The sequence below is a fragment of the Tachyglossus aculeatus genome, chromosome 12 (assembly GCF_015852505.1).
Source record: "Tachyglossus aculeatus isolate mTacAcu1 chromosome 12, mTacAcu1.pri, whole genome shotgun sequence".
Classification (NCBI taxonomy): domain Eukaryota; kingdom Metazoa; phylum Chordata; class Mammalia; order Monotremata; family Tachyglossidae; genus Tachyglossus; species Tachyglossus aculeatus.
The window spans coordinates 30,935,811-30,958,187 of record NC_052077.1 but is presented as its reverse complement, the minus strand read 5'-3'; the positions used below and the strand labels follow the sequence as shown (position 1 = coordinate 30,958,187).

General features: G+C 44.7%; 1 protein-coding gene across 3 annotated transcripts; it reads right to left on the bottom strand.

Annotated features, from left to right (window-relative positions):
* Positions 1–520: 520 nt before the first annotated feature.
* Positions 521–22,086, bottom strand: MSMO1 (methylsterol monooxygenase 1). Of its 3 annotated transcripts, none has more exons than XM_038755363.1 (7): positions 22,011–22,086; positions 17,222–17,374; positions 9,388–9,672; positions 6,532–6,680; positions 4,652–4,778; positions 3,018–3,172; positions 521–1,683 (listed from the first exon to the last, which is right to left on the bottom strand). In XM_038755363.1, the coding sequence occupies exons 3-7, from the start codon at positions 9,640–9,642 to the stop codon at positions 1,479–1,481; spliced, it is 891 nt and encodes a 296-aa protein (XP_038611291.1). In that variant the 5' UTR covers positions 9,643–9,672; positions 17,222–17,374; positions 22,011–22,086; the 3' UTR covers positions 521–1,478. The 3 variants fall into 3 exon arrangements, with proteins under 3 accessions (XP_038611291.1, XP_038611290.1, XP_038611292.1); XM_038755362.1 differs by having other exon boundaries at positions 17,222–17,351; XM_038755364.1 differs by lacking the exons at positions 17,222–17,374; positions 22,011–22,086 and adding an exon at positions 14,749–14,828.
* Positions 22,087–22,377: the final 291 nt, after the last annotated feature.

Genomic DNA, 22,377 nt, shown 5'->3' with positions numbered 1-22,377 from the left:
CAGAACCACCCCAAAGGTAATAGTTGTGGCACTTATGAATGGAAATGTGCCAAACACTGGGGTAGATAACCCTGTTCCATAGCCTCAGTTGACGGAAGCAATGTGGCCTGGTGGAAAGACTCTGGGCTTGGGGGTCAGAGGACCTGAGTTCTAATACCTACTCCGTCAGGTGTCTGTGTGCCCACGGGCAAGTCACTTGACTTCTCTGTGCCTCAGCTACCTCATCTGTAAAATGGGGACTGAGACTATGAGCCCCATGTGGGGTACGGACTGTGTCCAACCTGATTATCTTGTATTTATCCCAGCAGCTGGCACTTGGGAAGCACTTAGATGCCATTTAAAAATGGTATTGAAAAGATGAGAAGAGAGAAAAGGAGAAGCTAAATGACTTGCCCAAGGAAGTGGCAGAAGTGGGAAGAGAGCACCTCTCAAATCAAGTAATGATCTCTAAGCCCGAGGAAGCAGGAAGGGGCCAAAAGCGACTACTACTTGTGAAAGGTGAGCGATCCAAAGCCACAGATTCGACAAACAAAAAACCATTTATTTCAATAGACAGAAGTGCAAACAACAGCAATAAATCAGTTCAGGCAGATTACGGTCACGCGGATCAAAATGTAATGTAAATGCTAGGTACAGCAAAAAGGAACCGTTAAAAGAAAAGCTCCTTGGTTTCAGGTCACCTAAGATACAGCTTTTCTCAGTCTCCAGCAGAAAATGTACTATTTCACTCATGTCAGGAATGTTTTCACTTGCAAAGTGTACCTAACTGGGTTCCTTTCAAAATGGCAGCAGGATGACCTCTCTCTATGGAACAATCCCCAAGAGAACCCAACCCTCATGACGACTACACCAAGCACGGCTGTGACAAATGCAGATAGACCAGGTTTCCTCGAACTAGCAGCTTCAGTTATTCAGTGCTTCGGCTGATTTTCCTCTATTCTTAATACTTTGATTTTTAGGCATTTTCCTAAAAACTGTATGAAATTTCAAGCATGATACCAAATACATTAGAGATGTGGTATACTTCCATAAAGGACAGTATATATTTAAGAGACTTCAAGGCCAATTTCAGTTCCCTTTGGTTTTACCAGAGGTTTTTTTTAAAAAAAAATTACATAATCCTAAAATTATGTAAAAATGACATAATCCCAAATCCCAAAAAGTCTTCGTAGTTTTTCCTTTTCAAGTCAGTAATATGGCCTCTTAAGCATCCCTCACTTGATTCACAATTATATGTACATATATGCACAAAGACATATTTCTATACTTAAATACACAGAATGTGTATAAAGTAGAAAAAAGAGTTCCCACTAGGAAGACACCGCCAAACTCTCCACGTTATTGTTAATATTTTCCATGACACTTAATAGCCGGGATACGCTTATTTTTGTTCTCTTGAAGCAATGTTAGCCACCAGCTTTAATGAAAATATAAATGGTAGGCTATTCTTAGAATATTACTTCCACAGCGCAAGAAGTCTATTTAGCCTTTTTTTCCAATGACTCCAAGTTCTTTGTCTTTTCGATGTAGGCGAGATACTGAGCGTCTGTGCCAAAGAGCCTGTCCCACCACGTAAAGGTCGAAGCATAGTTTCCAACGAAGTTCATGTGGTGGAAGTCATGGTGCCGAACGCCGCCATAAAAAGGGATGAGGTTCAAAGGATTGAAAGGAATATCGTAACCGCTAAAAAACAAAAACCAAGACCACCGTGGGTAGAAATTCAAGTTAACCAACCATCCTCACTGACAGCGGATCGAAGACCGATCTCTAGTGCCAGGATACGTTTTGTCAAACACAAGACGTATCACTATTCTGGACACTGTTTAACGGGAATGTTTATGAATTCAGAGGAAAAAAAAAACCAAAACATGGCATATTTTGGTTCCTTCAAGCCAATCCTAGCCACTCACAGAGATAATTATCATCAATAGTATTGACTGAGTGCTTACAGTGTGCCGAGCACTGTCCTAAGTGCTGGGGAGAGTACAGTGTAACAGAATTGGTATATATGAACCCAGCCCAGGACGAACTTACAGTCTAGAGGATTTTATTGAGCGTTTCCATGTGCCAGACACTGTACTAAGCACTGGGTTAGCTTCAGGCTCTTCAGGTTGGCACAGTCCTAGTCCCACATGGGGCTCACAGTCTTAATCCCCACTTCATAGATGAGGAAACTGAAGCACAAAAATTAAGTGACTTGTCCAGGGTCACACAGCAGACAACTAGCAGAGCCAGGATTAGAACCCCGATCCTCCGCCTCCCAAGCCCGTGCCCTTTCCATTAGACCACACTGCTTCTAGCCAAGTGATGATCAAAAGCAGGAATTCCAGGTTTGGTTGAGACCATATTATTAGTATCACAGAGAAGTGAGCTAAAAACCACTTTCACGTGAAATATCCAACTGTCCGAGGCAAATGTTAACATTGGCAATAGATTCTGGAATAATAATAATAATAATGGCATTTATTAAGTGCTTACTATGTGCAAAGCACTGTTCTAAGCGCTGCAGAGGTTACAAGGTGATCAAGTTGTCCCACAGGGGGCTCACAGTCCTTATCCCCATTTTACAGATGCGGTAACTGAGGCACAGAGAAGTTAAGTGACTTGCCCAGAGTCACACAGCTGACAACTGGCAGAGCTGGGATTTGAACCCATGACCTCTGACTCCAAAGCCCGTGCTCTTTCCACTGCGCCACGCTGCTTCTCTAGAGTGGAATCACTCTCAGGGACCTACTCTGTAAAATGGAGATTAAGAATGTGAGCCTCATGTGGGGCAGGGACCATGTCCAGCCTGATTAGCTTGTATCTACCCCAGCGCTTAGTACGGTGCCTGGCACATAGTAAATGCTTAGCAAATAGTATTTCCAGAGCAATTTCTTTATTCTCCAACTCAGACCAAGATCCACTGAGACTGTAAACACTACAGGCGGAGCACTAATAATATTGCTCTTGTAATTCCCCTCCTTAGTACCTGGCACAATAGGCTGCATAAATTAAGGGCTATTACTGTTACTCACCTGTGCACATCGATGGTTTCCGCCAAGCGAAATGTCACCCAAGCCCACAGCAGAATCACGTGGTCGCAGAAGATTAAAATTCCAATAAAGAATCCAGTTCCAAGAATCAGGGTTTCCAGAGGATGTGCGTATTCAGCTTCCATTCCAAATGGGGACTACAAAGGAGTAGGAATAATTGTCAGGGCATTAAGCACTTAAAATTCGGTGTCAAGCACTCTTTTAAGCAATGAGATTAGATAAAAGGTTATCAGATCTGATAGATGTCCTGCTCTACAATCTCAGGAGGGACAGCAGATACCTTACAGATGAGGAAACCAACAAACAGGGAAGTTTAGGAATTTGCCCAAAGTCACACAGCATGCCTAGTGGGCGGGGTTGGGTCTAGAGCCCAAGTTTCCTAATGTTAACGTTCTTATTCAGAGTCAGAGGTCATGGGTTCAAATCCCAGCTCCGCCACTTGTCAGCTGTGTGGCTTTGGGCAAGTCACTTAACTTCTCTGGGCCTCAATTACCTCATCTGTAAAATGGGGATGAAGACTGTGAGCCCCATGTGGGACAATCTGATTACCTTGTATCCTCCCCAGCGCTTAGTACAGTACTTTGCACATAGTAAGCGCTTAACAAACGCCATCATTATTATTATTATTATTCAAACTGCTCCTGTTGTTTGGTGCTAATTCTTATTTTCTAGGTACCTACCTTCCTCACTTAGATTACGAGACCCCCGTGGGCCAGAAACCCAACTAAACTGACAAAATGGAAAATGGCCTGAGTGAAACTGACAGGAAGTGGGAATGGTTAGCCGAGAGGATTAAAAAGGTACCTTAATGAACATGGAGTGTTTTCTACCTCATATACTTAAATCAAAGAGAGTCTATTTTGATTTAAATTGTAGGAGATGGCCTGACGTGACAGCAGGAAAAAGGTCTTGACTTTTTGTTAAGAACATTACAACTCTGAAACGGGGAGGTTATGAAATGTTAGTCACTGGGGATGTTTAAAGGATGGGCACCACCTTCCTTTAAATAAAGCATGTTGGGTAAAGTAAAATTAGCCCTTAATAGTCTTAAAAGTTAGTGAAGTTCCCTGATTTCAGTTCATGTCCAGTTCTCCTCTCCCCAGTGTTTAAATTATCTCCAATTTATCTTGCTCAGTTTCTAATTCACACATTAAAAGCTGCCAAGGCAAATCAAATTTTTAAAATTGCAATAGCTATCCAATGAGACCATGTATGTACTGATTTTTCAGAAAATAAATTAGTCTCGACTGTTCATCTAATTCCCACATCATGACTGAGGCACTGGTAAGATTAACACTCACTGCAGCCCTCTAAACTCTAAGCTCGCTGTGGGCAGGGCATGTGTCTGCCAACTCTGTTGTACTGTATTCTCCCAAGCCCTTAGAACAGTGTTCTGCTCCTGGTAAATGCTCAATAAATACCACTGTTGATTCATCTAGGAATTCTGCCACTATTTCCAAATGGGAGTTCTGAAAATCAAATGCCTTAGCCTTACACTGCCAAAACACTGATGGGGTAATTAAAATATAGGTCCTTTCAAACCTTCTTCCCTTTAGGGGGCTAGTTCATTCTCTTTTAAAATTACTCTTTACATTTTTTTAGAATGAAAGACATACCGGAAACTCATGATGAATTTTATGGATGTATTTGTATATTCTTTTGTGATGTAAGAGTCTGTGCAGAAAGTAATGCCAGGTGTCTTCAATCACTGCACAGCCAAAACATCGGGCCAACAGGAAACACCTTGAAAGAAAATCCAAAACCTCTTAATAATATTTCTCTAATTTCTCTGATTTCACCCTTTATAACCCTTAATTTTGCAAGATAGGCAATGAATTGTGAGCCAAGTGGAAAGATGAAGTCAGTTTACAAAAATGGCGTTAGTGAGGGAACCAAATTTAGACTTAAAAAATAGCTTGGAAGACAAGAATACAGTAAGTTTACTGGCTAAAAAGTCACAATAGAAAACTGTACATGTTTTGAAGGGAAGAAAGAGGATTGCATCAAGGGCATAAAACTCAACCTGATTAAGAAACAAAACAAAACAGGAACTATTACCTATTGTATTTCATTTGCTTCATATAAACTTTTCAAGGTTAAAGACTAAAAGGACCTTTGAACTTCCTCTCAACATGCTATAGTTAAGCACTTAGTACAGTGCTCTGCACACAGTAAGCACTCAATAAATATGATTGAATGAATAAATAGTTTTACAATAAATACTTATCAGATCACACAGACTTCTGTATATAGTTTAGTTTTTAAGACCTAATAAATGTGGAAAGATATGAGTCTCATGCCTAGTTCTTGAGGCACAGAACAAAACAGCAACTTCAAATAAAAAAAAAGGGACTGAACATGGACTTTTAAAAGCAAGTTTCTGCTGTTTCTGGTGTTTTTTCCAAGTGCTTAGTACAGTGCTCTGCACACAGTAAGTGCTCAATAAATACGATTGAATGAATTTTATTAGAAAGGTGCCCCTATATTAATGACGGCTTTTATTAAGTGCTTATTATGTGCAAAGCACTGTTCTAAGCGCTGGGGAGGTTAAAAGGTGATCAGGTTATCCCACGGGGGGCTCATAGTCTTAATCCCCATTTTTCAGATGAGGTAACTGAGGCCCAGAGAAGTTAAGTGACTTGCCCAAAGTCACACAGCTGACAGTTGGCGGAGCCAGGATTTGAACCCATGACCTCTGACTCCAGAGCCCGTGCTCTTTCCACTGAGCCACAGTGCTTCTCCAAGTATTATTAGTGGAAGAAAAGGAAACAGGTAGTGCCAGTCCCATGTCTAACCAAGCCTCATGAATATCCCATGTCGGCACTTGCTTCTGGTCATTCATTCATTCAATCGCATTTATTGAGCGCTTACTGTGTGCAAAGCAAAGCAGCTCATAATTTTCCCTTCCTCAATCCTGTTCTCCTCTCTCCTTTGCTGCCCCAGACATACACACTCCATCAAAAGTAGTGAACAGGGGGGCCATCAGCATTTCTGCATAGCACTGCCATTCAGGCTGTCAAAAAACGCTTGAAAAATAGTGTATTGGTTGCCCTCATTCATTCATTCAATCGTATTTATTGAGCGCTTACTATGTGCAGAGCACTGTACACTGTACGCTTGGGAAGTACAAGTCAGCAACATCTAGAGACGGTCCCTACCCAACAACGGGCTCACAGTCTAGAAAGGGAAGACAGACAACAAAACAAAACATGTAGACAGGTGAATTACATCAGTTAGGAACATCCCTAACATTAAAAATCACCACTTTAAAACTCCTACGAGTGCCCTATTGCCCCAGAGTCGTCCTTACCCATACCCCGGATTTTGCAAACTAAAATTTCAAGTTTCTCTACTGCTACCTGGCTAGCAGGTCAGATACTAGGATCAGGGAAAACAACTTGGAGATTTTTCAAGTTGTTCCAAACACACACGGCTACTGTCTCTTCTGCTTATGCTGTCCTGATGAAGACAATTTAAAAATTAAATCTATACCTACCATCTCGGCATTCTTTCCCAGTCATAAGGAATGTCAAAATACTCTGTAAAATAGTAGACACCACAAATCAAAGGTAACTGAATACAGAAGTGAGAGAAAAGGAGAAGTTTGAAGCATTTCCACTGGCCTGCCCAAGTTTCTGGCTTATCCTACAAAAAGCAAAACAAAAAATAATCATTTTGTACATGTGCTAATGTAACATTCAGAGCACTGTTTTCTCTTTTACGGACCAGCTGTTTCTAATTTATCCTATATTTTTAAACATCTTAAAAACGTTAAAGTATTTCAACATTATATCCATCAGTATCACAGAATCATTCCATTATTCTAGCCATTTTACAGGTGAAGAAAAGAAACACCAAGGAAAAAAAGTCAGATATTAGAAACCACCACCCTCTCATCAGCATTAAATTAAATTTATTAAGCACTATTTTGGACAACACAATGTGCCTCGGAAGCAGGACGAAACCACGTTTGGCCAGTGGCCAATCTTCTCAATTGAGCTAAGTGTACTCAAATAGCCGGGACCAGGGCTATCTAGTGGCATTTTGTCCCAGTCAGTGGACTAATAATAATTAAGATATTTGTAAGCATTTGTAAGATTGGTCACAGTCCCTTTTCTAAATGAGGCTCTCAATCGAACGGGGAAGGACAGGTTTCTTAACCCATTTTACAGGAGGCAACAGGCAAAGGGAACTTCCTGGGTTCTAATCCCCTTTCCCTACTCCATTCTGCATCACCCTGACTTGCTCCCTTTCTCATCCCCCATCTCAGCCCCACAAAACTAATCTGTAATTTTATTTATTTACATTAATGCCTCTCTCCTCCTCTAGACTGTAAGCTTGTTGTGGGCAGGGAATGTGTCTATACTGTGCTTACTCCAGTTCTCTGTACAAAGTAAGCACTCAATAAGTACGACTGACTGATTAATCATAGCTCCACCTTGGGCAACTAAATTAACTTCTCTGCGCCTTGGTTACCTCATCTTTAACATTGGAATAGAGAGTGTGAGCCCCTTGTGGGACACGGACTGTGCCCAATGGCTTAGTGGAGAGAGCACAGGATGGGAGTCAGAGGTTCACGGGTTCTAATCCCGGCTCTGCCACTTGTCTGCTGTGTGGCCTTGGGCAAGTCACTTCACTTCTCTGCACCTCAATGACCTCATCTGTAAAATTGGGATTGCGACTTTTAGCCCTAAGAGGGATGGGGACTGTGATCAACCCGATTTGCTTGTATCTACCCCAGTGCTCAGTACAGTCCGTGGCACATAATAAGTGCTTAACAATAAGGCCAGAGGCAAGACGTGGGGGAGAGAGACTGGCGATGAGAGAGACAGGATCGAGGTACGGTGCGTGAGTAGACTGCCATTAGGAGTGAAGTTTGTGGGTTGGGCTGTAGTAGGATGATAGCAAGGTGAGGCAGGAGTGCTTTAAAGCCAAGGGTAAGGAGTTTCTGTTTTGACGTGGAGAAGGATGGGCAACCACTGGCAGTTCCTCAGTGGGGAAAGCAGCGTGGTTCAGTGGAAAGAGCCCGGGCTTTGGAGTCAGAGGTCATGGGTTCAAATCCCCGCTCCGCCAACTGTCAGTTGTGTGACTTTGAGCAAGTCACTTAACTTCTCTGTGCCTCCGTTACCTCATCTGTAAAATGGAGATTAAGACAGTGAGCCCCCCATGGGACAACCTGATCATCTTGTAACCTCCCCAGCGCTTAGAAGTAGCAGCGTGGCTCAATGGATAGAGCCGGGCTCTGGAGTCAGAGGTCATGGGTTCAAACCCCAGCTCCACCAATTGTCAGCTGTGTGACTTTGGGCAAGTCACTTCACTTCTCCGGGCCTCAGTTCCCTCATCTGTAAAATGGGGATGAACCCTGAGAGCCCCCCATGGGACAACCTGATTACCTCGTACCCCAGAGTTTATAGTAAACTAGAGTTTATAGTAAACTCTTAATAAATGCCATCATTATTATGATTATTATTACAACAGTGCTTTGCACATAGTAAGCGCCTAATAAATGCCGTTATTATTATTATTATTACGGACTGAACATTTTTGGAGAAAAATGATTTGGGCAGTAGAGTGTAGTAAGGACTACAAAGGGAGGACAGGAGGCAGGGAGGTCAGCAAGGAGACTGATACAGTAATCAAGACGGGATAGGAGAAGGATTACATGGTAGCAATTTGGATGGATTTTAACAATGTTGTTAAGGTTGAACCAACAGGATTTAGTATTTGGTATTTAGATTGTTTTGATAAAGGGATGGGGTCGGATGCGCAGGTGGAGGGGGTAGACTTAACTTCTCTGTGCCTCAGTTACCTCATCTGTAAAATGGGGATTAAAATTGTGAGCCCCCCACGGGACAACCTGATCACCTTGTAACCTCCCCAGCGCTTAGAACAGTGCTTTGCACATAGTAAGCGCTTAACAAATACCAACATTATTATTATTATTATTTTGAGAAGGCAGGAGATCTCCTCCTGAGATACTGCAGGGGAGAATGGGAAGGAAATCAATCAATCATATTTATTGAGTGCTTACTATATGCAGAGCACTGTACTAAGCGCTTGGGAAGTACAAATTGGCAACATATAATCTCATTGAAAACTCTGGATAAGGAAAGCAGTGATCAGGTGTAGTCAATTTCCTCTCCTCCTGAGATACTGCAGGGGAGAATGGGAAGGAAATCTCATTGAAAACTCTGGATAAGGAAAGCAGTGATCAGGTGTAGTCAATTTCATTTCGTTGGCCACAAAAGATAATTCATCTGTTGACAAAGACTAAATCTTCATATCATGTTCAAGTTTACACATTCTGAAGCATTAGAGCGCACACCATGGTGATAACCTTTAGCCTACTCACCTTTTGAATTTTGTATTTTTGCATGTAAGGAATGAACTGAAACAAAAAACCAGGAGTAGAGAACAAGAAGTACACAACTTCATGAACTATAAGTGAGCCCCATGTTGCGATCTGAAATCTGGTGTAATTGTCCAGCATATAGTTCCAAGCATTTTTAAATGGTTCCTGCAGAGGATTTCCAGGTAATAGAGAGTCTACGTACTCCACCGCCAGAGATGCTGAATTCAAGATGCTGGCACTTTCATTTACTGCCATTGTGTTAAGATTTCAGGAAATATGCCAATTCTGAAAAAGAAATTCATATTTAATGATACCAGAAAAAGTTTACTGTTCCAGGAAGCATCATGTTTTCCACATTCCTGGTAATTGAGGGGGAGGGAGATGTATGGTAATTTGGAAGCTGCCCTTTCTATTCAGCACTATTTTTTGGAAAAATGTAAAATCCAAATGCTAAAAAAAACCAGGTATATTCATTCATTCATATTTATTGAGCACTTACTGTGTGCAGAACACTGTACTAAGCGCTTGAGAAGTCCAAGTTGGCAACACAGAGAGACAGTCCCTACCCAACAACAGGCTCACAGTCTAGAAGAGGAAGATAGACAACAAAACATGTGGACAGGTGTCAAGTCGTCAGAACAAATAGAAATAAAGCTAGATGCAGATCATTAACAAAGTAAATAGAATAGTAAATATGTACAAGTAAAATCAATACAGTAATAAATCCGTACAAACATATATACAGGTGCTGTGGGGAGGGGAAGGGGGGAGGGTGGGGAGGATGGGGAGGAGGAGAGGTATACTTGCTCCTTTAAGTGCAGACCAGTTAAGAAATTTGGGATTTACCTATCAGAGTGATTTCAAAGGCTGTGCAACAGGGAAGTAACCTAACATGCATTTTAGGGGTGGGTGGCCTTAATCAATCAATCGTATTTATTGAGCGCTTACTGTGTGCAGAGCACTGTACTAAGCGCTTGGGAAGTACAAGTTGATGTGCTCACTATCTTAAGCAATCCTAATAGAGGACCAATTTCAATTTATGAAATATTAGTCCAAGGACATGTTTTACCTGGTTTTGAGAGTTTTCCGATCAAAAGCCGGTCAACCACTCCCATTGTGCTTCACACTTTTTAGAATTTTGCTAGCAATCAGAAAGGAATAGTATGAAGGTGACAGGCCACACTGAGGCGATGAATACAATGCAGTTGCAAAACATTTGCATCTAATTGTGAAAAGGGCCATGCCCATAGCTCACCCACTTCTCCCCACCCCTTGGAAACTTCCCAGCTGCTCACTCTGCTCCACATCAGGCAGAAGCTTGTAACCACTGGCCTTTAAGGCAGTAAATCAGCTCCCACCCCGATTATTCTTCGCTCCTCTCCCACTCTCACGGTGTCCAATTTGAATCATTCTGGCAGACCCCCTCTTGCTGGCACCTTCCCTTCTTCCTGAAACTCTCCACTTCCCACCTAGCAAATCCTTGCTCTCCCCATCTCCAAAACCCTTGTGAAATCACAGCTGCTCCAGGAGGCCTTCCCTGATTAATCTTCCATCTCCCCACTTTATTTTCTCCCCATACTGCCAATTCAGACTTGTGTGCTCACTCCCCTTATAATAATAATGATGGCATTAAGTGCTTACTATGTGCAAAGCACTGTTCTAAGCGCTGGGGAGGTTACAAGGTGATCAGGTTGTCCCACAGGGGGCTCACAGTCTTAATCCCCATTTTACAAATGAAGTAACTGAGGTACAGAGAAGTCAAGTGACTTGCTCAAAGTCACACAGCTGACAAGCGGCAGAGCCGGGATTTGAACCCATGACCCCTGACTCCAAAGCCCGGGCTCTTTCCACTGAGCCACGCTGCTTCTCATTCATTCATTCAATCGTATTTATTGAGCACTTACAGTGTGCAGAGCACTGTACTAAGCACTTGAGAAGTACAAGTTGGCAACATATAGAGACGGTCCCTACCCAACAATGGGGTCACAGTCTAGAAGGGGGAGACAGACAACAAAACAAAAGATATTGACAAAATAAAATAGAATAGTAAATACGTACAAGATGTACATATGTACATGATGCTTCTCAATATCATGGGGGTATAAATCTTTAAAATGTCACTTCCCCCTATCCGGTGCCTTGCATACACCTACCAGAATGATGACAGATGGAGGTGGGGCACTCTGGGAGAGATAATAATAATAATAATGGTATTTGTTAAGCACTTATTATGTGCCAAACAGCACCAGGGTAGAAACAAGGTGATCAGGTTGTCCCACCTGGGGCTCACAGTCTTAATCCCCATTTACTGAGGCACAGAGAAGTTAAGTGACTTGCCCAAAGCCACACAGCTGAGAAGTGGAGGGGCTGGGATTGAGAGAGAGATGTGTCCATGGTGTCGCTATGGGTCACAGACAACTTGACGGCATAAAACAAGATAAGGCTAAGGGGTCCTTGAGGGACCCCAACGATCTGGCCTCCTACTTCATTAACAAAATTAAATCCATCAGGTCCGACCTCCCCAAAGTCTCTTCCCCCCTTTCTCCAACCCCCCGGCTCTCAACATTCTCTGCTACTCTCCCATCCTTCCCAGTGGTATCCTCAGAGGAACTCTCCTCCCTCCTCTCAAGTGCTACTCCGGCCACCTGTGCTTCTGACCCCATTCCCTCTCATCTTATGAAATCTCTCGCTCCATCCCTTCTCCCCTCCTTAACTTCCATCTTCAACCGCTCACTCTCCACTGGTTCCTTCCCCTCTGCCTTCAAACATGCCCATGTCTCTCCCATCCTAAAAAAACCCTCTCTTGACCCCACCTCACCTTCTAGTTATCGTCCCATATCCCTCCTACCATTCCTTTCCAAACTCCTTGAACGAGTTGTCTACACGCGCTGCCTAGAATTCCTCAACAACAACTCTCTCCTCGACCCCCTCCAGTCTGGCTTCCGTCCCCTTCATTCCACGGAAACTGCGCTCTCAAAGGTCACCAATGACCTCCTGCTTGCCAAATCCAACGGCTCATACTCTGTCCTAATCCTCCTCGACCTCTCAGCTGCCTTTGACACTGTGGACCACCCCCTTCTCCTCAACACGTTATCTGACCTTGGCTTCACAGACTCCGTCCTCTCCTGGTTCTCCTCTTATCTCTCCGGTCGTTCTTTCTCAGTCTCTTTTGCAGGCTCCTCCTCCCCCTCCCATCCTCTTACTGTGGGAGTTCCCCAAGGTTCAGTGCTTGGTCCCCTTCTGTTCTCAATCTACACTCACTCCCTTGGTGACCTCATTCGCTCCCACGGCTTCAACTATCACCTCTACGCTGATGACACCCAGATCTACATCTCTGCCCCTGCTCTCTCCCCCTCCCTCCAGGCTCGCATCTCCTCCTGCCTTCAGGACATCTCCATCTGGATGTCCGCCCGCCACCTAAAGCTCAACATGTCGAAGACTGAGCTCCTTGTCTTCCCTCCCAAACCTTGTCCTCTCCCTGACTTTCCCATCTCTGTTGACGGCACTACCATCCTTCCCGTCTCACAAGCCCGCAACCTTGGTGTCATCCTCGACTCCGCTCTCTCATTCACCCCTCACATCCAAGCCGTCACCAAAACCTGCCGGTCTCAGCTCCGCAACATTGCCAAGATCCGCCCTTTCCTCTCCATCCAAACCGCTACCCTGCTAATTCAAGCTCTCATCCTATCCCGTCTGGACTACTGCACTAGCCTTCTCTCTGATCTCCCATCCTCGTGTCTCTCTCCACTTCAATCCATACTTCATGCTGCTGCCCGGATTATCTTTGTCCAGAAACGCTCTGGACATATCACTCCCCTCCTCAAAAACCTCCAATGGCTACCGATCAATCTGCGCATCAGGCAGAAACTCCTCACCCTGGGCTTCAAGGCTCTCCATCACCTCGCCCCCTCCTACCTCACCTCCCTTCTCTCCTTCTACTGCCCAGCCCGCACCCTCCGCTCCTCCACCACTAATCTCCTCACTGTACCTCGCTCTCGCCTGTCCCGCCATCGACCCCCGGCCCACGTCATCCCCCGGGCCTGGAATGCCCTCCCTCTGCCCATCCGCCAAGCTAGCTCTCTTCCTCCCTTCAAGGCCCTCCTGAGAGCTCACCTCCTCCAGGAGGCCTTCCCAGATTGAGCCCCTTCTTTCCTCTCCCCCTCGTCCCCCTCTCCATCCCCCCGCCTTGCCGCCTTCCCCTCCCCACAGCACCTGTATATATGTATATATGGTTGTACATATTTATTACTCTGTTTATTTATTTATTTATTTATTTTACTTGTACATTTCTATCCTACTTATTTTATTTTGTTGGTATGTTTGGTTCTGTTCTCTGTCTCCCCCTTTTAGACTGTGAGCCCACTATCGGGTAGGGACTGTCTCTATGTGATGCCAATTTGTACTTCCCAAGCGCTTAGTACAGTGCTCTGCACATAGTAAGCGCTCAATAAATACGATTGATTGATTGATTGATTGATTGAGGGGAGGGATTGCGGATACCAACTACACTGTACTCTCAATGCTCTGCACAGAATAAGTAGGCTCATCATGGGCAGGGAATGGGACTGATAACTCGGGTGTACTGCACTCTCCCAAGCACCTAATACAGTCCTCTACACAGAGTAAGCACTTAGTAAATACCATTACTGATAAGTACAAAATAAACACTATTGAGTAACAGCGAGATCTGTCTCTGCTCCAGAAACTTCATTCTTTTAGAAAGCTTCAGTCACTAGTACTCATGTCAACTATGTTCTGAGTCCTGTACTAAACACTTGGGAGAGTACAACAGAATTTGTACACACAATCTCTGCTCTCAAAAAAGCGTAACGGATCTCCAATTCAAGACCAGGGGAAGTACAGCAAATACGTTAACTTCTGAAAAACTAAATGTGAAAATGCTAGAACTACCTTCAAATGCTCAACTTTTTTTAAAACGATATTTGTTAAAGTGCTTGCTGGGTGTTAGGCATTGTATTAAACACTCAGCTCGATACATGTAAATCAGGCCGAATGGTCTCTTTCCCATGTGGGGCTCATCGTCTAAGGAGGGGGAAGAACAAGCACTTCTACAGATGAAAAAACTGAAACATGGAAGTTAAGTGACTTGCCATTCATTCACTCAATCATATTTATTGAGCACTTACTGTGTTGTGTGCAGAGCACTGTACTAAGAGCTTGGGAAGTACAAGATGGCAACATAAGATACAGGATTAGAACCCAGATCCTCTGACGCCCAGGCCCCCACTTCCACAAGGCCATGCTATTTTCAAAAAACAAACTGTTAAAAATCATGAGCAGTTTTTTTACACTATCCAACTTTGTAAAGAAATGAAAACTCTCAAAATATTCTCATCTTACTAAAGCACACAGGATTGAAGAGATGTCTTTTGGGAAAAGGCACTCATAATTTTTCTTCAGTTGCCTGTAATCTTTTCCTTTTAGTTCCAGTGAAAGCAGACAAGACGTTCCATATTAGTTTTCAAAGAAAAAAAGCAACTCCCTGTTGAAGGAGATTTCTGTGACTACTGACGGCTGATAAAATAAGTTTCCATACATGTCAAAAATAAAACTCTTTAGACGATAATTCAGCATTCTGAAGGTGAGTAAAGGTGTGCGCGTTGGCAGAGCCTGGCTTCAAGCAGAATTAGAGTTGGGCTAGCTGGAGTTAGAAGACTGATGGGGAAATAGGATACTTATCTAAAAACTACATTTTCCAGAAGACAAAGCCCTCCACTTTCCATAGTCATCTGGGAATGAGACCAAATTAAACTGATGAGTGTTTCTGGTTTCACCTATTTCTTTAATGCAGGAAGGGAGAAGTCTGTGTTACTCTCTCAAGCTCCGGCTAGTCTACTGGAAGGCTGGGCTGACAGTCATCCTCCCTTATTAAAATAAATCATTTCAGGTGGCTTTTCCTGAAAACTGCCACTAAATTAGGTCTCCAGGCAGCCTCAAAGGCAGGAGGAGGAGCGCACTGGAAATCAAGAATGTTTCCATCTGTGTGTCATGTCCCAAGAAGCCAATTAGTTCTGACAGCAAAGAGGTGTGTAAAGGGTAATAATAATAATAATAATGGCATTTATTAAGTCTTACTATGTGCAGAGCACTGTTCTAAGTGCTGAGGAATTTACAAGGTGATCAGGTTGCCCCACGTGGGGCTCACAGTCTTAATCCCCATTTTACAGGTAAAATGTGGGGAGAGGAAGCCAGAAGAAGGGACACCTTCTCCCACAGATCTCTTAGAGAAGCAGTGTGCCTCAGTGGAAAGAGACCGGGCTTTGGAATCAGAGGCCGTGGGTTCAAGTCCTGGCTCCGCCAATTGTCGGCTGTGTGACTTTGGGCAAGTCACTTTACTTCTCTGTGCCTCAGTTATCTCATCTGTGAAATGGGGATTAAGACTGTGAGCCCACCCCCATGGGGCAACCTGATCACCTCCTCAGCGCTTAGAACAGTGCTTTGCAAATAGTAAGCACTTAATAAATGCCACTATTATCATTATATCTCCCCCCCCAACACCGTGAGCCCGTTGTTCGGTAGGGACCATCTCTATATGTTGCCAACTTGTACTTCCCAAGCACTTAGTACAGTACAGTACAGTGCTCTGCACACAGTAAGCACTCAATAAATATGACTGAATGAATGAATGAATGAACTCTGTGACTCCATTTCCTCAATGTAAAATGGGGATTCAATACCTGTTCTTCTTCCTAGACTGTGAGCCCCATGTGGGATAGGGACTGTCTCTATATGTTGCCAATTTGTACTTCCCAAGCGCTTAGTACAGTGCTCTGCACATAGTAAGCGCTCAATAAATATGATTGATGATGATTAACCTGTACCTAGCCCAGTGCTTACCACAATCCTACTGGAAAGTGCTTAACAAATAGGAAAAACGGTATTATTATGTTATCTGTTACGCACTTATTATGTGCAAAAGGACTGTGGTAAGCACTTAGATACCAAAATACCATTTTTCCTATTTGTTAAGCCCTTTCCACACTGACACAGATCAATCGCATTAACTGTGTGTTTACTGTGTAACGAGACAATACTAATAAAGATGGCATTTGTTAAGTGCTTACTATGTATTTATTACTCTATTTTATTTATTTTATTTGTACATATTTATTCTATTTATTTTGTTAATATGTTTTGTTCTCTGTCTTCCCCTTCTAAACTGTGAGCCCACTGTTGGGTAGGGACCGTCTCTATATGTTGCCAACGTGAACTTCCCAAGCGCTTAGTCCAGTGCTCTGCACACAGTAAGCGCTCAATAAATATGATTGAATGAATGTGCAAAGCATTGTTTTAAGCACTGGCCGGGGTGGAGGGGGGTACAAGGTAATCAGGTTGTCCCACGTGGGGCTCACAGTCTTAATCCCCATTTTACAGATGAGGGAACTGAGGCTCAGAGAAGTTGACTTGCCCAGGGTCACACAGCCGATGTGGATGTGGCAAAGCCGGGATTAGAACCCTTGAATTAGATTAGATGAATTAGATGAATTAGAGCAGGATTAGAACTCTTTCCACTGAGCCACGCTGCCACACGGTAGGCTCTTCATTCAATCGTATTTATTAAGCGCTTACCGTGCGCAGCCACTGTACCAAGCGCTTGGGAAAGTGCAACACAACATTAAAAAGTTGACAATCCCTGCCCACAGGGAGCTCACAGGCACTTTCCCCGTCCACAGGGAGTTTGCCTACAGTCTAGAAATCCGATGCAAGGAATTCAGACCCAGTCCCGACCTCCCACCCTAGGGCGGGCCTAGAAGCATTTAAGCTTCATTTTACAGCGAAGGAGATCAAGGTGGGGGAAAGTTAAGGGACTTACCCAAGGTCACACAGCAGGCAAGTGGCAGAGCCCGGAATTAGAGTTCTCTTTTCTGCAGCTAGTTTCACCGAGGGGGTGGCAGCCGGGGATTGATGTTATTGGGCACAACTGCTGCTGCTTTGCTATTTCGCTGAAAACAGAGGAGGAAGAAACCTGTATGGACCCAGAAAAGGAAGTGCTGTTCATGCTAGACACCTCTCCTGAAGCTTCAGGAGGAGACCCCCGTGGGGAGAGGGGGAAGCAGTGGAAAAAACCTCACCCCAGGGTCGTCCCGCCATTGATAATGATGATGGTATTTGCTAAGCGCTTACTAGGTGCCAAGCACTGGGGTAGACACAAGGTCATCAGGTTGTCCCACGTGGGGCTCACAGTCTTCATCTGTGAAGCAGAAGCAGCCACAGCCTGCTTCTTAAAGAAGCAGGGTGGCTCAGTGGAAAGAGCACGGGCTTTGGAGTCCTAGGTCATGGGTTCAAATCCCGGCTCCACCAATTGTCAGCTGTGTGACTTGGGCAAGTCACTTCACTTCTCTGTGCCTCAAGTTACCTCATCTGTAAAATGGGGATTAAGACTGTGAGCCCCATGTGGGACAACCTGATCATCTCGTAACCTCCCCAGTGCTTAGAACAGTGCTTTGCACATAGTAAGTGCTTAATAAATACCATCATTATTTATTATTTATTTCAGTCCCCATTTACTTGATGAGGTCACTGAGGCACAGAGAAGTGAAGTGACTTGCCCATAGTCACACAGCTGACAAATGGCAGAGACGGGATTAGAACCCCACCCCCTTCCCCTCCCCACAGCACTTGTGTATATTTTTACATATTTATTACCCTATTAAATCTATTAATGATGTGTATATAACTATAATTCTATTTACCTATTTTGACAGTATTGCCACCTGTCTACTTGTTTTGTCTTCTTGTCTGTCTCCCCGCTTCTAGACTGTGAGCCCGTTGTTAGGTAGGGACCGTCTCTATCTGTTGCCGATCTGTACTTCCCAAGCGCTTAGTTCAGTGCTCTGCGCTCAATAAATGCGATTAAATGAATGAATGAAACACGATCTCTGACTCCCAAAGCCAGAGCTCTTTTTCCACTAAGCCACGCTGCATCCCTGCTTCTCTTGTAGTCATTCCATCGTATTTACTGAGCGCTTACTGTGTGCAGAGCACTGTACTAAGTGTTTGGAAAGTACAATTCGGCAAAAGATGGAGACAATCCCTACTCAACAACAGGCTCACAGTCTAGAAGCTATTACTGTGTGCAGAGCACTGTACTGAGCGCTTGGAAGCTACAATTGGGCACCAGAAAGAGACAATCCCTATCCAACAACAGGCTCACAGTCTAGAAGCCATTACTGTGTGCACAGCACCGTACTAAGCGCTTGGAAGCTACAATTGGGCACCAGAAAGAGACAATCCCTATCCAACAACAGGCTCACAGTCTAGAAGGGGGGAAACACACAATAATACAAAACAAGTTGACAGGCATCAATAGCATCTCTTCCTATTCATTCATTCAATCGTATTTATTGAGCACTTACAGAGCAGAGCACTGTACTAAGCGCTTGGGAAGTACAAGTCGGCAACATATAGGGACCCAACAACGGGCTCATTGACTAGAAACACAGCACTTGTATATATTTATTACTCTGTTTTATTTGTACGTATTGATTACTCTATTTTATTAATGATGTGCATAGATCTATAATTCTATTTATCTACTGTGATGGTATTGACACCTGTCTCCTTGTGAGCCCGTTGTTGGGTAGGGACCGTCTCTATATCATCATCATCATCATCAATCATATTTATCGAGCGCTTACTATGTGCAGAGCACTGTACTAAGCGCTTGGGAAGTATAAATTGGCAACATATAGAGACAGTCCCTACCCAACAGTGGGCTCACAGTCTAGAAGGGGGAGACAGAGAACAAAACCAAACGTACTAACAAAATAAAATAAATAGAATAGATATGTACAAGTAAAATAAATAGAGTAATAAATATGTACAAACATATATACATATATACAGGTGCTGTGGGGAAGGGAAGGAGGTAAGATGGGGGGGATGGAGAGGGGGACGAGAGGGAGAGGAAGGACTTGTTGCCGACTTGTACTTCCCAAGCGCTTAGCCCAGTGCTCCGCACACAGTAAGCGCTCAATAAATACGATTTAATGAATGAATCTCTTGTATCTATCCCAGTGCTCAAAACAGTGCTCGGCACCTAGTAAGCGTTTCACAAATTCCACACTACAATTGGGCACCAGATAGAGACCATCCCTACCCAACAACAGGCTTACAGTCTAGAAGGGGGGAGACAGACGACAAAACAAGTAGAGAAAGGCGTCGAGTACATGTCTTGTATCTACCCCAGCGCTTAGAACAGTGCTCGGCAACTAGAAAGCGTTTCACAAATACCCTGATTTGCAGCGTGGCTCAGTGGAAGGAGCCCGGGCTTTGGAGCCAAAGGTGGTGGGTTCAAATCCCGACCCCGCCAACTGTCAGCTGTGTGACTTTGGTCAAGTCACTTCTCTTCTCTGTGCCTCAGTTCCCCCATCTGTCATAATAATGTTATGTTGTACATATCTATTCTATTTTATTTTGTTAGTATGTTTGGCTTTGTTCTCTGTTTCCCCCTTTTAGACTGTGAGCCCACTGTTGGGTAGGGACTGTCTCTATGTGTTGTCAACTTGTACTTCCCAAGCGCTTAGCACACTGCTCTGCATACAGTAAGCGCTCAATAAATACGATTGATTGATTAATGTTGGTATTTGTTAAGCGCTTACTATGTGCAAAACACTGTTCTAAGCGATGAGGAGGATACAAGGAGATCAGGTTGTCCCACGTAGGGCTCAGTCTTCATCCCCATTTTACAGATGAGGTAACTGGGGCACAGAGAAGTGACATGCCCAAAGTCACACAGCTGACAAGTGGCAGAGGCGGAATTTGAACCCACGACCTCTGACTCCCAAGCTCTTTCTGTTGAGCCACGCAGATGGTAAAATGGGGATGACGACTGTGAGCCCCCCGTGGGACAACCTAAATAAAATGAAAAATAAATAATGGCATTTGTTAAGCGCTTACTATGTACCAAGCACTGTTCTAAGCTCTGAGGGGGACACAAGGTGATCAAGCTATCCCACAGGGGGGCTCACAGTCTTAATCCCCATTTTACAGATGAGGGAACTGAGGCTCAGAGAATAATAATGATAATGGCATTTATTAAGTGCTTACTATGTGCAAAGCACTGTTCTAAGCGCTAGGGAGGATACAAGGAGTTCATGTTGTCCCACGTAGGGCTCAGTCCTCATCCCCGTTTTACAGATGAGGTAACTGAGGCACAGAGAAGTGACATGCCCAAAGTCACACAGCTGACAAGTGGCAGAGGCGGGATTTGAACCCACGACCTCTGACTCCCAAGCTCGGGCTCTTTCTGTTGAGCCACACAGATGGAAAAATGGGGATGATGACTGTGAGCCCCCCGTGGGACAACCTAAATAAAATAAAAAATAAATAATGGCATTTGTTAAGCGCTTACTATGTGCCAAGCACTGTTCTAAGCTCTGAGGGGGATACAAGGTGATCCACTTGTCCCACGGCGGGGGGGGGGCTCACAGTCTTAATCCCCGTTTTACAGATGAGGGAACTGAGGCTCAGAGAATAACAATAATGATAATAATGGCATTTATTAAGCGCTTACTATGTGCAAAGCACTGTTCTAAGCGCTGGGGAGGTTACAAGGTGATCAGGTTGTCCCACCGGGGGCTCACAGTCAATCCCCACTTTGCAGATGAGGGAACTGAGGCTCAGAGAATAATAATGATAATGGCATTTATTAAGCGTTTACTATGTGCAAAGCACTGTTCTAAGCGCTGGGGAGGTTACAAGGTGATCAGGTTGTCCCACCGGGGGCTCACAGTCAATCCCCATTTTGCAGATGAGGGAACTGAGGCTCAGAGAATAATAATGATAATGGCATTTATTAAGCGCTTACTATGTGCAAAGCACTGTTCTAAGCGCTGGGGAGGTTACAAGGTGATCAGGTTGTCCCACCGGGGGCTCACAGTCAATCCTCATTTTGCAGATGAGGGAACTGAGGCTCAGAGAATAATAATGATAATGGAATTTATTAAGCGCTTACTACGTGCAAAGCACTGTTCTAAGCGCTGGGGAGGTTACAAGGTGATCAGGTTGTCCCACCGGGGGCTCACAGTCAATCCCCATTTTGCAGATGAGGGAACTGAGGCTCAGAGAATAATAATGATAATGGCATTTATTAAGCGCTTACTACGTGCAAAGCACTGTTCTAAGCGCTGGGGAGGTTACAAGGTGATCAGGTTGTCCCACCGGGGGCTCACAGTCAATCCCCATTTTGCAGATGAGGGAACTGAGGCTCAGAGAATAATAATAATAATAATAATGGCATTTATTAAGCGCTTACTATGTGCAAAGCACTGTTCTAAGCGCTGGGGAGGTTACAAGGTGATCAGGTTGTCCCACCGGGGGCTCACAGTCAATCCCCATTTTGCAGATGAGGGAACTGAGGCCCAGTGAAGTGACTTGCCCAAGGTCACACGGCTGACAGCTGGCGGAGCCGGGATTTGAGCCCATGACCTCTGACTCCAAAGCCCGGGCTCTTTCCATGGGGCCAGGCTGCTTCTCTAACCAACCTGATCACCTTGCATCCTTCCCAGCGCTTAGAACAGTGCTTTGCACATAGTAAGCGCTTAACAAATGCCATTATTATTATTTGATGGGCGCTTGCCCCCACGGCGAAAGGCCCTTACCGGGAAGGCGGCAGCGTCGGCAGGCACGGCTCGGGTCCCCGTTCCCGGCTCCCGATTCCCGGCTCCCGATTCCCGGCTCCCGTTCCCGGTTCCCGGTTCCCGGCTCCCGATTCCCGGCTCCCGTCCCCCACTTCCCCGTTCCCGCGCCCCTCTACAACCCCACGCCCGCTATTGGCCAGCGGTGTTGCAGTGACCACGCCCCCTTCCCTCATCCCGGACGCCGATTGGCCCCGAGCGTGACGCGGGGCTACACGGCCGCCCAGGGCCGCCGTGATTGGCTGTCGGGATGGAGTGAGGATAGTGAGACTCCGAGGGGCAGCCAATCACAGGGCGCGGAGGGCGGCGGGCGGGGCGGCGTGACCGGGCG